The 14866-nt window shown below is 27.9% G+C and overlaps 1 protein-coding gene across 1 annotated transcript; it reads right to left on the bottom strand.

Annotated features, from left to right (window-relative positions):
* Positions 1-830: 830 nt before the first annotated feature.
* nansb (N-acetylneuraminic acid synthase b) lies at positions 831-11312 on the bottom strand. The gene is given in 6 exon segments (NM_001007420.1): positions 831-1941; positions 3083-3349; positions 4934-5088; positions 5350-5449; positions 7351-7566; positions 11105-11312. Coding segments are annotated over 6 exon segments (1059 nt in total). The 5' UTR covers positions 11237-11312; the 3' UTR covers positions 831-1752.
* Positions 11313-14866: the final 3554 nt, after the last annotated feature.

Raw genomic sequence — 14866 nt, 5'->3', positions numbered from 1 at the left:
CATGCAAACTCCACACAGAAATGCCAGTTGACCCAGCCGGGACTCGAACCAGTGACCTTCTTACTGTATAACGACAGTGCTATCCACTGAGACACTATGCCGCCCATCCCAAAGTGGTTTCAAACCTTTTGTAGTTTCTTTCTTTGTTTGAACACAAAATATATTTTAAAGAAAGCTAATAACCTCTAACCATTGACTTCTATAGGCAAAACAAATATGGAAGTCAATGGTGGTTTTCGACATTCAACTAATGTATAGCTATTACACAATACACCACAGTTCACTGTAAAAGACAGGACAATTTAGCCATCAGTTCACTTCTGTTCATTCATTAACAGTGTTGTAATACACTTTATAATACTATACACTTTATAATACACTTTAATTTGTATGGTTTAAAAATACTACTCGGCTTATAGGGATAGATTAAAAAATATTGTAAAAAAAAAAAAAGAAAAAAGAAAAGAAAAAAAAGATCTAATTAATATGAATTAACATTCTTTAATCAGAGTATTTACAAAAAATGTAAAAAATTAAAACCAACTCACCATCCAAGAGAGGCAGATATTATGAGGTACAGCTGACAGAAATACAAATTTAACTTGATTTTTTTTTTTATTTAAATAAATTAGCGTTTATCCGATCTGTCCAGTAGGTGTCGACACTGCACTGCATTTCAATCTTTTCAAAACTGAATTATAATAAGAAGCTAATGATTGTCTTAGCTATTTACAAAATAGTCTATCACGAGACGCAAAATGGCGTCTGAATGAAAATGGCGCGGCGGTGACGGAAGTTCGGAGGATCCTCAGGTTTGAAAAACAACTCACTTACATTTTATAACATTTATTTTGTGTAAACAAAAAATAACATACGTTTCTCAGAGCCTTGTTGCCACGGCTGTAAAATGAACCCACGTGTATACGTTAATATTCACATATTCTGTGTTTCATAATTGCATATTCTCTATTAAAAGTGTTTGTTCACTACAGTTACAATGGTATTAGTCAGTAAGGGATACAGCAAGCAAACTTGTGACTTTAAATATATATAAAATCAATACATGATATCATCTTTCCATTTATTCTCAACACAATAGGCCTAACTAAAATAAAAGACAAACGTTTTGAATAGCCTGCAAAACTAGAGCACATTGAAATGCTTAAGGCCTATTAAGGAATGAATTTAATGTAAGGTCAATAAAAGCAAATTCCCATATCACTGGAAATGAGCGAAACATAAAAAAGTACAAAAGAGGATTGTACAATTCATACAAACCAGCAATTGTACAATTTATAAACCAGCAATAAATGTAAACAGTTACAAAGTGTTGAGAGATTGTGTTGATATACTTGTGGTGTAGTGCTTTTACGTTTATAATCTACCTCTAATATTTATAAATATGTGTATTTAAATAATAAAAGTATTGTAAGATAAATCCCCTTCATTGCTCCTTAAAGGGACAGTTCACCTAAAAATCTGATCTTAATTTACTCAACTTCCACATGGTCCAAACCTGTTTGAGTTTCTTTTCTCCTGATGAACACAAAAGGAGATATTTTGAAGAATGTTTAAAAATGGTAGCCATTGATTTTCATAGTAAATACCTTCCTGGTGTAAAGGTCAATGGCTACCAGTCTTCAAAATATCTTCTGTTGTGTTCAACAGACTCATGAAACACAATACCGGTCTAGAACTAGAGAATGCTCATTTTTGGCTGAACTGTCCCTTTATGTTTTAAATGGCTGATCATCAACCTTTAATCATGGCATCAGTAATTGTGGCATCTTTCTCCAAGTTCACCGATATTTTCTTGCCAACAAGTTTGAAGATGTTCTCTGGTCTCACACCTTGTGGTTCGGCCACTTTCACCGTCAGCATGTCGAGGGTTAAAGTCTCACCCATTTTTAGTGGTTTCCGGGCCACCACTGATTTACCCAACTGCAAAAAACATAGAAATGTAACATATATAATAAAAATAATATTAAAACAGTGATATAGTTTTCTTATTTAAATAAGAAAATATAATCAATCATGGATATTAGTCTAGAGCGCCATCTGCTGTTAAAAACTAGCATAGAGCTCCATCTGCTGTCAAAAACTAGTCTAGAGCTCCATCTGCTGGTAAAAATTAGTCTATAGCTCCATCTGCTGTTAAAAACTAGTCTAGAGCGCCATCTGCTGTTAAAACTAGCCTAAAGCTCCATCTGCTGTTAAAAACTAGCCTAGAGCTCCATCTGCTGGTAAAAATTAGTCTATAGCTCCATCTGCTGTTAAAAACTAGTCTAGAGCGCCATCTGCTGTTAAAACTAACCTAAAGCTCCATCTGCTGTTAAAAACTAGCCTAGAGCTCCATCTGCTGGTAAAAATTAGTCTATAGCTCCATCTGCTGTTAAAAACTAGTCTAGAGTGCCATCTGCTGTTAAAACTAGCCTAAAGCTCCATCTGCTGTTAAAAACTAGCCTAGAGCTCCATCTGCTGGTAAAAATTAGTCTATAGCTTCATCTGCTGTTAAAACTAGCCTAGAGCTCCATCTGCTGTTAAAACTAGCCTAGAGTGCCATCTGCTGTTAAAACTAGTCTAGAGCACCATCTGCAGTTAAAACTAGCTTAGAGCGCCATCTGCTGTTAAAACTAGCCCAAAGCTCCATCTGCTGTTAAAACTAGCCTAGATTAACATCTGCTGTTAAAACTATTCTAGAGCGTCATCTGCTGTTAAAACTAGCCTAGAGTACCAACTGCTGTTTAAACTTGCCTAGAGCGCCATCTGCTGTTACACACTAGCCTAGAGCGTCATCTGCCTTTAAAACTAGATTAGAGCACTGCCTGTGTTAAAAACTAGCCTAGAGGAAAATCTGCTGTGAAAACCATATTTAGAGCGCCATGTGCTGTTCAAAACTAAACTCAGAATTGATTCATGCATTCAGAAAATCTAAGAAATTATCTATTAATTGCAATGCATCAATTTATCTCCAGCCCAGCTCTAGTGCAGTCAAATATCAACATTTGTTAAATTAATAAAACACAAAATAATAATGGCAATGGTAATGGCAATAGTAATATAATAAATAATGAAATGTGACCTTGCTGTGGCATGAAGCCTCACAGGGCAGCATCTGTTTGACTGGTGACCCCATGGCCATCTCCACCGCCCGGATGGCTTTCACCAGCTCTGCCAGTTCATCAGGCTCCAGCGAGGCCGCATGGTCACTGCCTTTCCAGCTTTTATCCAGAGTCACATGACGCTCCAGGACTTTTGCTCCGAGAGCCACAGCAGCTACAGACACATGGATGCCTGTCTCATGTCCGGAGTATCCGATGGGAATGTCCGGAAACTCCTTCTGGAACTCCTGTGGTGGAAAAAGAGGTTAATAAAATGTGCAAAGAACTCACTGCTTTTTATTTTATTTTTTCACGTTTACATGAAACTATCCTCTAAATATTGTTAATATCTCATGTCATATTCATTGATTTACTCATGAATTGGCATAGTTTTGGTTAAAAATAATAATAATAATTAAACACATTTTGAATTAAGAGTTTTTTCCAAATATTTTCTATTTAAATGTTTGTAGTTTTTAGTTGTATTTTTTGCTTTTGATTTGCAGTTTACTATATTTCAAGTTTGATATTTAATTTTTTTATATATTTGCAACCAAACTTTTTAGCACCTTGCATATTAATTTATCAAATTAAAATGCAGCAAAACCTTACTAAATACAACAATCAACAATTTTTAAAAAAAAATTTATTTAATTTTTTTAATTATAAAGTTTATTTTGTTATATTATTATAGTTTCTAATATTTTCTGTTTTTATATTTATTTAAAATAATCTAGTTTAGTTTTTATAAAAATAATAATAATACTAATTACCATCATCATTATTATTATTATTATTATTATTATTATTGTTGTTGTTGTTGTTATATATTATTATTATTATTAATAACAATAATAATATTATATTATTATTATTATTATTATTATTATTATTATTATTTAATATCCAACTTGTGTGAAAAGTTTTATTTAGTCTTAAGTTATTTAAACCTGATAATGTTGACAACTTAACTTTAATCCAACTATTTGAGTCTTTAAATAATACCAGTAACTAATTATTATTTTTAATTTATTTACAGCTTATTAAAGATTTATTAGAAAAAATATATATATATTTACCAAACATATATTTTAAAATGATTACATCTTATTTAAATTCTATCCAATCAAAAAAGTATATTTATATTTAATTATTTATTTAAAACATTAGTTACATTTTTTTAAATGCATTCAAAATTTTCAAAAACAGTGCTCAGCATATATCAGTACACCTCTCACAAATCTAACTTTTAAATTCATATTTTAATGGGAAGCTATACAATATTTTATTTGTGCATATTCATTAGATTAGTCAGTACTGAAGCCAAATCTGGAGCTTATATAACAAAACAGCTTACTATGGTTCAAAAACTAATACATCCAAATTTATGTTACAGAAAAATATTAAATACAAATTTTAAAAATAAAGAGAAAAATGTAAAATTTAGTTGAAAATAGGTTGCAAGGTTTGTAAGTTTATTTATTCTTTTTGCAATATTTTGCTTGAATTTAATTGTATTTTCTTTTAATTTCTAAATATGTTTGGTGACTAAAATATTATTTTAATAAATGTATCTGTTTAATAAATTTGTTTAAATGCAGCAAAATACATTGCCTATATTCGCTGAGAAATTGATAAAAAAATATTCAATTTCAAAACTGTGGTGTACTCAATTATACAGAGCCCTGTATTTCAATCAACTACATGCTAAAAAGACATTTAATTTGCTGTCATTATGCTTTTTTATTTTATTTTTATTTTTTTACTTTTAACATTGCTGAAAAAAAACTTTCATCCACAACAGTTCCATAGTTGATGAATTTGTTTCTCACGGTGATCAGACTGAGGTTGACGTGCTCTAGCGGCAGCGGATAAGCACTGGTGCACTGCAGAAACGTGAAATTAGCGTTGTGTTTCTTGACAGTTTGATAAACGCAGCGCATGGTTTCCATACTCTGCATTCCACTGGAAATCACCATAGGACGACCTACAGTACAAAAATACAACGGAAATAAACCTTAAAACATAGAGGAAAACCCCCCACACACACACTCAACCAGAAAATCCACTCCAGGATTTCCAGGTTACTCCTCCTCTGCCCTCCAGCCAATCAGAACAGGGTTTTCCAGAATAACTGACTTTGAACTCACGGTACATTAAAAAAACAACTCAATTAACAGTTCAGCATCAACACACGACAGTCGTGTCTCTAAATATACCACATTTTTTCTAGTAAACTGAGATTTACCCTTTTTGGCTGTTTTCTCGAGGTAGGGGATGTTGTTGGTGTCGGCTGAGGCCACTTTGAAAAACGGCACGTTTATTTCGTGAAGAAACTCCACCGCCATCTGAGAGAGGTAGGAAAATAGCGTTATGTGGATCATTATTCATGTTAACATATTAAAAGTTCAGTCAAAAGCTTTATTTTAATGGTTTTAAAAAGATTTATACTCACTATACACGATAAATATGATATATAAAACACATTTGACATATTCAGCTCACCAAGGCTGCATTTATTTGACCATAAATACGGTAAAATGTGCAATATTATAGTTTAAAATAGCTGGTTTCTTTATGAATGTAGTTTATATTTTCATTTATTTTTGTGATTTGAAGAAGTTGCGCGTCAGAAATAATTAAATAAAGAAATATTTATTATTATTATTATTACTATTATTATTGTTGAAAACTGTTAAGATGGTTCACATTTTTGTGCAAACTGTGATTTAGTACCAGTCAAAAGTGCCATTAAAAAGGACACATTAAATTAAGAGGGTTTAAATCAATGTTGTTAAAGTTATTTTTTAAACAGTGATAATTATAATAATCACTTGTATGTCATTTCATAAATTAATTATAAATTAAACAAAGATGTTAAAATATATTAATTATAAACATTATTATTAATAATATTAATATTATTTATTATTATTACTATTATTAGTGTTGAAAACTGTTGAGATGCTTCATATTTTTGTGAAAACTGATTTAGTAACAGTCAAAAACGGCATTAAAAAAGCACATTAAATGAAGAGGGTTTAAATCAATGCTGTTATTTTGTAAATTTATTAAAGAATCCTACTAAATTAGTAAAACTATTCTTTTTAAACAGTGATAATTGTAATAATCACTTATATTTCATTTTATAAGTTAATTATAAATTAAATATGAACATATATTAAATACATTAATTATAAAATATATTACTTATAAACACCAATAATTAATCATAATAGAACAGTAAATCAGCGTATAATGTTGATTTCAGGAGAATCATGTGACACAGAAGATTGATTTAAATTCAGCTTTAAATCACAAGAATAAATGACAGTTATCCTAAAACATTCTTATATCCTAAAACATGAACATTGAAAACTGATATTTTTAAAGTAAATTTTACTGTTTTAGTATTGTTATTATGTTAATAAATTATGTTAATAAAAAAATTGTTATTATGTTAATAAATAATGTGTTTATTATTAAAATCAAACAAACTGCAGCTCTAGTGAGGAAAATAAGACCATTTAAATACAACAACATATAAAGACCATATCGCAAACATTTGGCTACAGTATATGAAATATTGTGGAGTTAAATAAAATATAACGAAAGTTTATTGAACTAAAAATGCCGATATCTGAAACATATATATTTTTTAATATTGAAATATAAAAAATTTAACTTTCCAAAAAAAAAAGGAAATTAAAACATTATGAGATGTTAAAACAAATGTCAATACTTCTGTCAACTAAATGGTAAAATCACATTTAATACATTTTATTATGCACTTTGAAAAACTTTTAACACTGGCGAAATAAAAAAAAAAAATTTTCACTCAAAAATATTCACTTAAAAATTTAAATATTCACATTTAAAATTAGCTGAAACAACACAATTGAGTTTTTTTGGGACATCTTGATTGTTTTATGTTCGATCAACTTAAATTTGTAAAAACAATTAAGTTGAACGAATCAATTTTTGTTGGGAGAACATGAAGTAATTGTGTGGAGCCCATAATTTTTACACTGTATACACTAAAAAAGATTTTAACTGCTTGTTCAACCTACTTATTTAAAATGAGCTGAACTACACAATTCTTGAGATTTTTTGAGGGGGGGGCAACTAAATTCTTTTATGTTTCATCCACTTAAATTTGTTATAGGTAAACTTAATCTTCACTTAATAATTGTGTGGAACCCAGCATTTTATTTTACAGCGTAGCCTTATAAAATGGATGTTTATTGACCTCGTCCATGCCGGATGCGGTAAAAAAGATGCCGATGTCTGTGGCGTATTGCTGTAGTTCTCTGTACTGCTCGTGACTGAACTCCAGATGGTGCTTATGAGCTCCGTATGTCGGGCCCCAAGCGTGAGGGCATGTGTAAAGCCGATCCAGAGCGTTTCTGGTGAATCTGTGCTCGATCTCGCTCTTCTGAAACTTTGCACAATCGGCTCCACAGTCCTGCGGTGAAAGGGGGAAAATAAAGGTAAAAGTCTTATTAATATAATGGTCACACTTGGTTTCATTAGTTAATAGCCTATATTTACTAACATGAACTAATTATGAACAATAATGCATTACAGCATTTATTAATTATTGTTCAGCATTTACTAATGCCTTTTAATTAAAATGTTCATGCTTGTTAACATTAGTTAATGCACCGCGAGTTAACATGAACTTATTTTAACACGACTGTATTTTCAACAAACATGAATAAATACTGTAATAAATGTAAATAATGCAAAAAAATCATATAAAAAAATTGATTTAGTGTTCTAGACTTTTTATTGACAAAAAAAAATACTAATATTACATAAATGACGGTGAATTTATTTGAAGCAGAGGTGAGATTTTTTTTCAATTATTGATTAAAATGTAATTTTTACACATTTTCTTTAACAAATATTATGTGTTATTTTACTTTTTGGTTAAATAAGTGTTCATTTAATCTGCTAACGAGAAAGAAACAAATGAGAAATTAAAGGACAAACTTGTTTGTAAATTATTATTATTGTTTTTGTTTTTTTTTCTTTGTAATTTTGGCTTTTCTAGTGTATTTAATTGTAATGTATATTTTGTCTTTAGAAATTTGTACTTTAAATCAGGAAAATAACATTGAAAAAAAATAAACAAGTTAATTTATCTTGAGTTTAGATTTTATATTCTTTAGATTATTTAGTTAGAAAGTTTCAAAGTTATTTAATTATTAGCTTTAAATTAAGTTACTTTTTTTTGGTCCACCGACCTTTGTTTTTTAACCTAAATATTACAAGTAAACATTATAAATATTAATGTAATATAAAAAAATTATAATAATATTAAATATTACAAGATTTAACGGTCTTCAGAAATTTGTATCTGAAAACATAAAAGTACTGGATAAAAAAATCAAAAACTATATTTAAGGTTCAATTTTATTTGACTTAAAATTCTGGTGATAAAACAACAAAAAAGTTTTAAGAAATCGTACTTATGCAGAAAGTAAAGTTGGAATATATGTGTGTATTATACAACCTGAAAGAATTTTGATTAAAAAAAAAGCAGAAAAGAAAATGATTATTTCCTATTACTAACTGCTTTGTATATTGTAAAACAAGTTAAAATGAGAAATTTCTTTCTTACATTTTTTTTCATTGACTCCACAAAATTTGTTAAAAAATCCATAAAATAAAGTCCCTGACAATTTATTCTGTTTAGAAAAAAACACCTTAAATAAACGACTGAAAACATAAACACTGAAAAAATTTATTCTGGAAAATCTTTGACTTTAATAGTCTTTAGGAATTGGTGATATGGAGATAGACAATTATTTATTTCAGCTTTGAAAGAAGTAAATTCTTTTTGATGTTATTATTAATATTTTGAGTAATTAGAAATAATGTAATAGTAATTATTATTATTGTAAAATAGCAATTTAGCCTTTAGAAATTTATATCTGAAAACATGAAAATAATGTATAAATATCTAAAATTGTTTATTAAGTCAATTTTATGTAATGTGACGTAGGTTATGACTTAAAATTCTGGTGATGAAAAAAAATTACTTTTGCAGAAAGCATAATTGATCAAATTGAAGCCAATCCGATGTGAAGTAGTAAAAAAAAATATATATATATATATATATATATATATATATATATATATATATGTATATATATATATATATATATATATATATATATATATATATATATGTATATATATATATATATATATATATATATATATATATATTTATAGTTTAAATATACAGTTAAAGTCAGAATTATTAGCCCACCTTTATTTTTTTTTTTCATTTTTTAAAACCATTTTAAGGTGAAAATTATTATTCCCTTTAAGCTATATTTTTCCTCATATTTTACAGAACAAACCATCCTTATACAATAACTTGCCTAATTCCTCTAACCTGCCTAGTTAACCTAATTAACCTAGTTAAGCCTTTAAATGTCACTTTAAGCTGTATAGAAGTGTCTTGGAAAATATCTAGTCTAAAATTATTTACTGTCATCATGGCAAAGATAAAATAAATCAGTTATTAGTAATGAGTTATTAAAACTATTATGTTTACAAATGTATTAAAAAAATCTGCTCTCCTTTAAACAGAAATTGGGGGAAAAATAAATAGGGGGGCTAACAATTCAGGGGAGCTAATAATTCTGACTTCAACTTAATGTGTATATTATAAAACCCGAAAAGATGGAAAAGAAAATCATAATTTCCTAATTAATTGCTTTGTATACTGTAAAACAAGTAAAAAATACTAAGAAAAAAAACATTTTGTTTTTATTTTATTGACAAAAATTGGCTTAAATTCTACATATAAAGTGACATCTCCGACAATTTCTTCTGTTTAGAAAAAAAAATCACACATACTAGTTATAGAAGCATAAATAAATTTAATTGGAGTAATAACATTATAAACCCTGAAATTTATTCTGGAAACATATCTGGATTTGATATTCTTTAGAAATTATAGTGAAATGGAAATGTACAATTATATTTCAGCTTCTATTTGATGTTAGTCTTAATATTATGAGTAATCAGAAATAAAGTATTATTATAGTAAAACAGCAATTCACTCTTTAGAAATTTACATCTAAAAACATAAAATTACTGCATAAATAATATCTAAAATTCTATATTTAAAATCAATTTTATGCGATATGATGTCTGTTGGTTATTACTTTTTATCAAAATGTATCAATTTAAAGCTAATCCGATGTCAAGTAGTGAAAAAAAAACACGCATTCAAGTTGAAATATATATGTGTATATATATTTTAAACCTGAAAAAAATTAGATAACATAAAAACAGAAAAGAAAATGATGATTTCATATAATTAACAGCTTTGTATAACGTAAAATACTAAGAAAAAAACAAGTATTTTTAAATTTTATTGACAAAATATGCTTAAAATTCTAAATATTAAGTGACCTCTCTGCCAATTTATTCTGTTTAGAAAAACAAAACAAAAAAAAAAAAATCACACATATTAGTTACTTCAGCATAAATAAATTACTAAAGGATTATAAATCCCGAAAAAAATTATTTCTGGAATCATATTTAGATTTAATATTGTTTAGAAATTAGTAATATGGAGATAGACAATTAGTAAATTCAGCTTTTAATGAAGTAAATTCAATTTGATGTTAGTCTTAATATCACATGTAATTAGAAATAATATAATAGTAATTATTATTATAGTAAAATAGCAATTTAGACTTTAGAAATGAATATCTAAACACATAAAAATACTGCATAAATAACCTAAAATTCTATATTTAAAGTCAATTTTATGTGATATGACAAAGGTTATGACTTAAAATTCTAGTGATGAAACAAAATGATATAAATAAATGACTTAAACATTATAAATCTGCAAACTTAATAAATATAAAACACAAAAAACAACAACAACTACTATTATGCAAATTAAATAATGGTTTTGGGATTTCCCTATTCTAAAATACACGTGAGCATGAAATACCGCACATCTTTACCTTGGCCATTCGGATCATTTTTTTGGCGATTTCTACATCTCCCTGATGGTTCTGTCCGATCTCGGCGATGATAAAACAAGGGTTGGAGCCCCCAATTTTTCTCCCAGGGCAAAGTTCAAACTCGACAGGCATTTTATAAAGCGATTGCTTAACTGATCAGTGATAAAGATGCTGGAGACGTGTTTCACCTGCGCTGGAATCAGCAAAAGGGGCTGCAGAGAAGGGCAGACTATAATTTAAAGAGAGACAATTCGAGCGCTCCACCCAAAAACCACAACCCACAATGCCACACAGTCAACCGCGCATCTTGAAACATTGATTTCAGGACTGGTTTTGACAGCATGTTGTTTAACCAGAATAATAACCCGAGGAGACCTGTCATTAAGTTGGACTGTTTTCTGTGTAAATATCTTTTGGCATTTAAGGTTGCGAGAAAACATAAATGTGCCACGTTTGCTAGCGTTGAGAGGATTGTTGCGAATGAGGAAAATAAATTAATGTTTGACAAAGTGCAAAGTTCGTTTTATTGATACATGTCATAAAAGATTTATAAGTGGACAATAGAGGTGTATCAGATCAAATGTGATGCAAATTTATGAACGTTCATTAAAAAAAAAAACTTTATTTCCTTTACTGAGAAAGAGAAGAGAGAGTTGTGAAATACAAAGGTGTAAATCATACGCTCTGTTGTGTTGTTTTGTTTCACAAACAAAAAATTGCACACATTTTTGGGGGTGTTCAGATATGCAAGCAAAAGAACTTAATATATTCATGTTATCTGAAAATGTTACAGATAATTTAGTTGTTTTACGCAAGAAAAACTGCTAAATATATGCTTGATTTCTGGAAAAGTATAAATATGTTGTGCTTAAAATTGCTTAAATATGGATGCGTTCTTAAATCAAGATGCAAAAGTACTTAATATATGCTCGTTTTTAGGAAATATTGCAAATATTTTTTGTCGTTTTACAATATAAATATGTAAACATTCTTAAATCAAGATATATTTGTTATTTAAACATTCCGAAATCAAGAAAATACTTAATTTATGCTTGTTTTTAGGAAATATTGCTAATTTTTTTGTCGTTTTACAATATAAATATGTAAACATTGTTAAAATCAAGATGTTTTTGTTATTTAAACATTCTAAAATCAAGATACGCAAGCAAAAGTACCTAATATGCTTGTTTTTTGGAAATATTTTTATAATTTTAAAGTATAAATATGTAAACACACTGAATCAAGATTCTTGGTTATTTAAACATTCTGAAATTAGGATATTAAGGCAAAAGTACTTAATGCTTGTTTTTCCTAGAAATATTGCTAATATTTTTTGTCGTTTTACAATATAAATAATATGTAAACATCCATAAATCAAGATGTTTTTGTAATTTAAACATTCTGAAATCAAGATACGCAAGAAAAAGTGCTTAACATTCTTGTTTTCTGGTAAACTCTACTTTTTTTTTGCTATTTTAAAGTATATGCGTTCTTAAATCAAGATACTCAAGCAAAAGTACTTAATATATGCTTGTTTTTAAGAAATATTGCTAATAACTTTTGTCATTTTACAATATAAATATGTTAACCTTCATAAATCAAGATGTTTTTTTATTTAAACATTCTAAAATCAAGAAATGCAAGCAAAAGTACTTAATATATGCTTGTTTTGGAAATATTTTGTCATTTTACAGTATAAATGTGTAAACATTCATAAATCAAGATGTTGTTATTTAAACGTTTTGAAATCAAGATACTTAAGCAAAGGTACTTAATATATGCTTGTTTTTAGGAAATATTGCTAAAATAGTTTGTCATTTTACAGTGTAAATATGTAAAAAATCTTAAATAAAGATATTTTTTGTTATTTAAACATTCGAAAATCAAGAAACGCAAGAAAAGGTGGTTAATATATAGTTGTTTTCTGAAAAAGTTCACATTTCTTTGCTATTTTAAAGTATTTGCTTTTTTAAACCAAAATACTTAAGCAAAAGTACTTAATATACTGTACGCCTGTTTTTCTGGAAAAACAGCTATAGTAATTAATGGATTAGCTATAGTAATATTAAGATCAGCTATAATAATATTAGGATCAGCTTTATTAATATTAGGATCCGCTATATTAATATCAGGGTCAGCTATAATAACATTAGGATCAGCTATAAAAATATTAGGATCAACTAAATTATTATAAGAATCAGCTATAATAATATTAGGATCAGCAATAGTGACATTAGGATCAGCTATATTATTATAAGGATCAGCTATATTAATATTAGGATCAGCTATATTAATATAAGGATCAGCTATAATAATATTAGGATCAGCTATAATAATATTAGGATCAGCTATCATAATATTAGGATGGGCTATATTAACATTAGGATCGGCTATATTAATATTAGGATCAGCTTTAATAATATTAGGATCAGCTATATTATTATAAGGATCTTCTATAATAATATTAGGATCAACTATCATAATATTAGGATCAGCTATATTATTATAAGGATCAGCTATATTATTATAAGGATCTGCTATAATAATATTAGGATCAGCTATATTATTATAAGGATCAGCTATATTATTATAAGGATCTGCTATAATAATATTAGGATCAGCTATCATAATATTAGGATCAGCTATCATAATATTAGGATCAGCTATAATAATATTAGGATCAGCTATAATAATATTAGGATCAGCTATCATAATATTAGGATCAGCTATAATAATTTTAGGATCAGCTATAATAATATTAGGATCAGCTATAATAATATTAGGATCAGCTATAATAATATTATGATCAGCTATCATAATATTAGGATCGGCTATATTAATATTAGGATCAGCTATATTATTATAAGGATCTGCTATAATAATATTATGATCAGCTATCATAATATTAGGATCAGCTATAATAATATTAGGATCAGCTATCATAATATTAGGATCAGCTATATTAATATTAGGATCAGCTATAACAATATTAGGATCAGCTAAAATAATATTAAGATCAGCTATAATAATATTAAGATCAGCTGTAATACTATTAAGATCAACTATAATAATATTAGGATCAGCTAAAATAATATTAGGATCAGCAATAGTGATATTAGGATCCGCAATATTATTATAAGGATTAGCATATTAATATTAGATTCAGCTATAATAATATTAGATTCAGTTACATTCATATTAGCCATAATTAAGCTTTATTTGCCACAAACCATCAATAATAACCTGCACTGGATTGTCCAGGATATGCCAATCTTGTTAAAGGAACCTCAAACAAATTTGACAATTTAATTAGCTTTTTACTGTCAACATTTCACGTGGCTTCATCCAGTTTTTAGGGGCTAAACTCATTCCTGTGTGTATCAAATAATATTTGGTTATTAGCTTATACTGCTTTTGTAAACAAAAATGTATTGTCTTACTTTATTAATATTTACTTTGAGCAGCAGTGTTTACACGCAAATAATTTACAAAGTCAGTTCTCACGCCTATCCTTCAAGCACTACTTAAACATTGGAACTGATTTTAATATTATTCATTTTATAAATGTGTCTAGCCACTATGCTTTTTTGCTATTCAGACCAGTGGAAAGATAAAAACATGAAACAGATGTTTATTATTTTGCATTTTTCATTATTTTTTTAAGGCAGTTTTCTTTAAATATTTTTAGGTCTATAATTTGATTTTTATCCTTAATAATTTATTAGATTTTTAGGAATAAAATGTTGTATACAAATCTGCCAA

The sequence above is a fragment of the Danio rerio genome, chromosome 25 (assembly GCF_049306965.1).
Source record: "Danio rerio strain Tuebingen ecotype United States chromosome 25, GRCz12tu, whole genome shotgun sequence".
Lineage (NCBI taxonomy): Eukaryota > Metazoa > Chordata > Actinopteri > Cypriniformes > Danionidae > Danio > Danio rerio.
The sequence above is the reverse complement of the archived record's forward strand: the minus strand, read 5'-3'. Positions and strand labels throughout refer to the sequence as shown.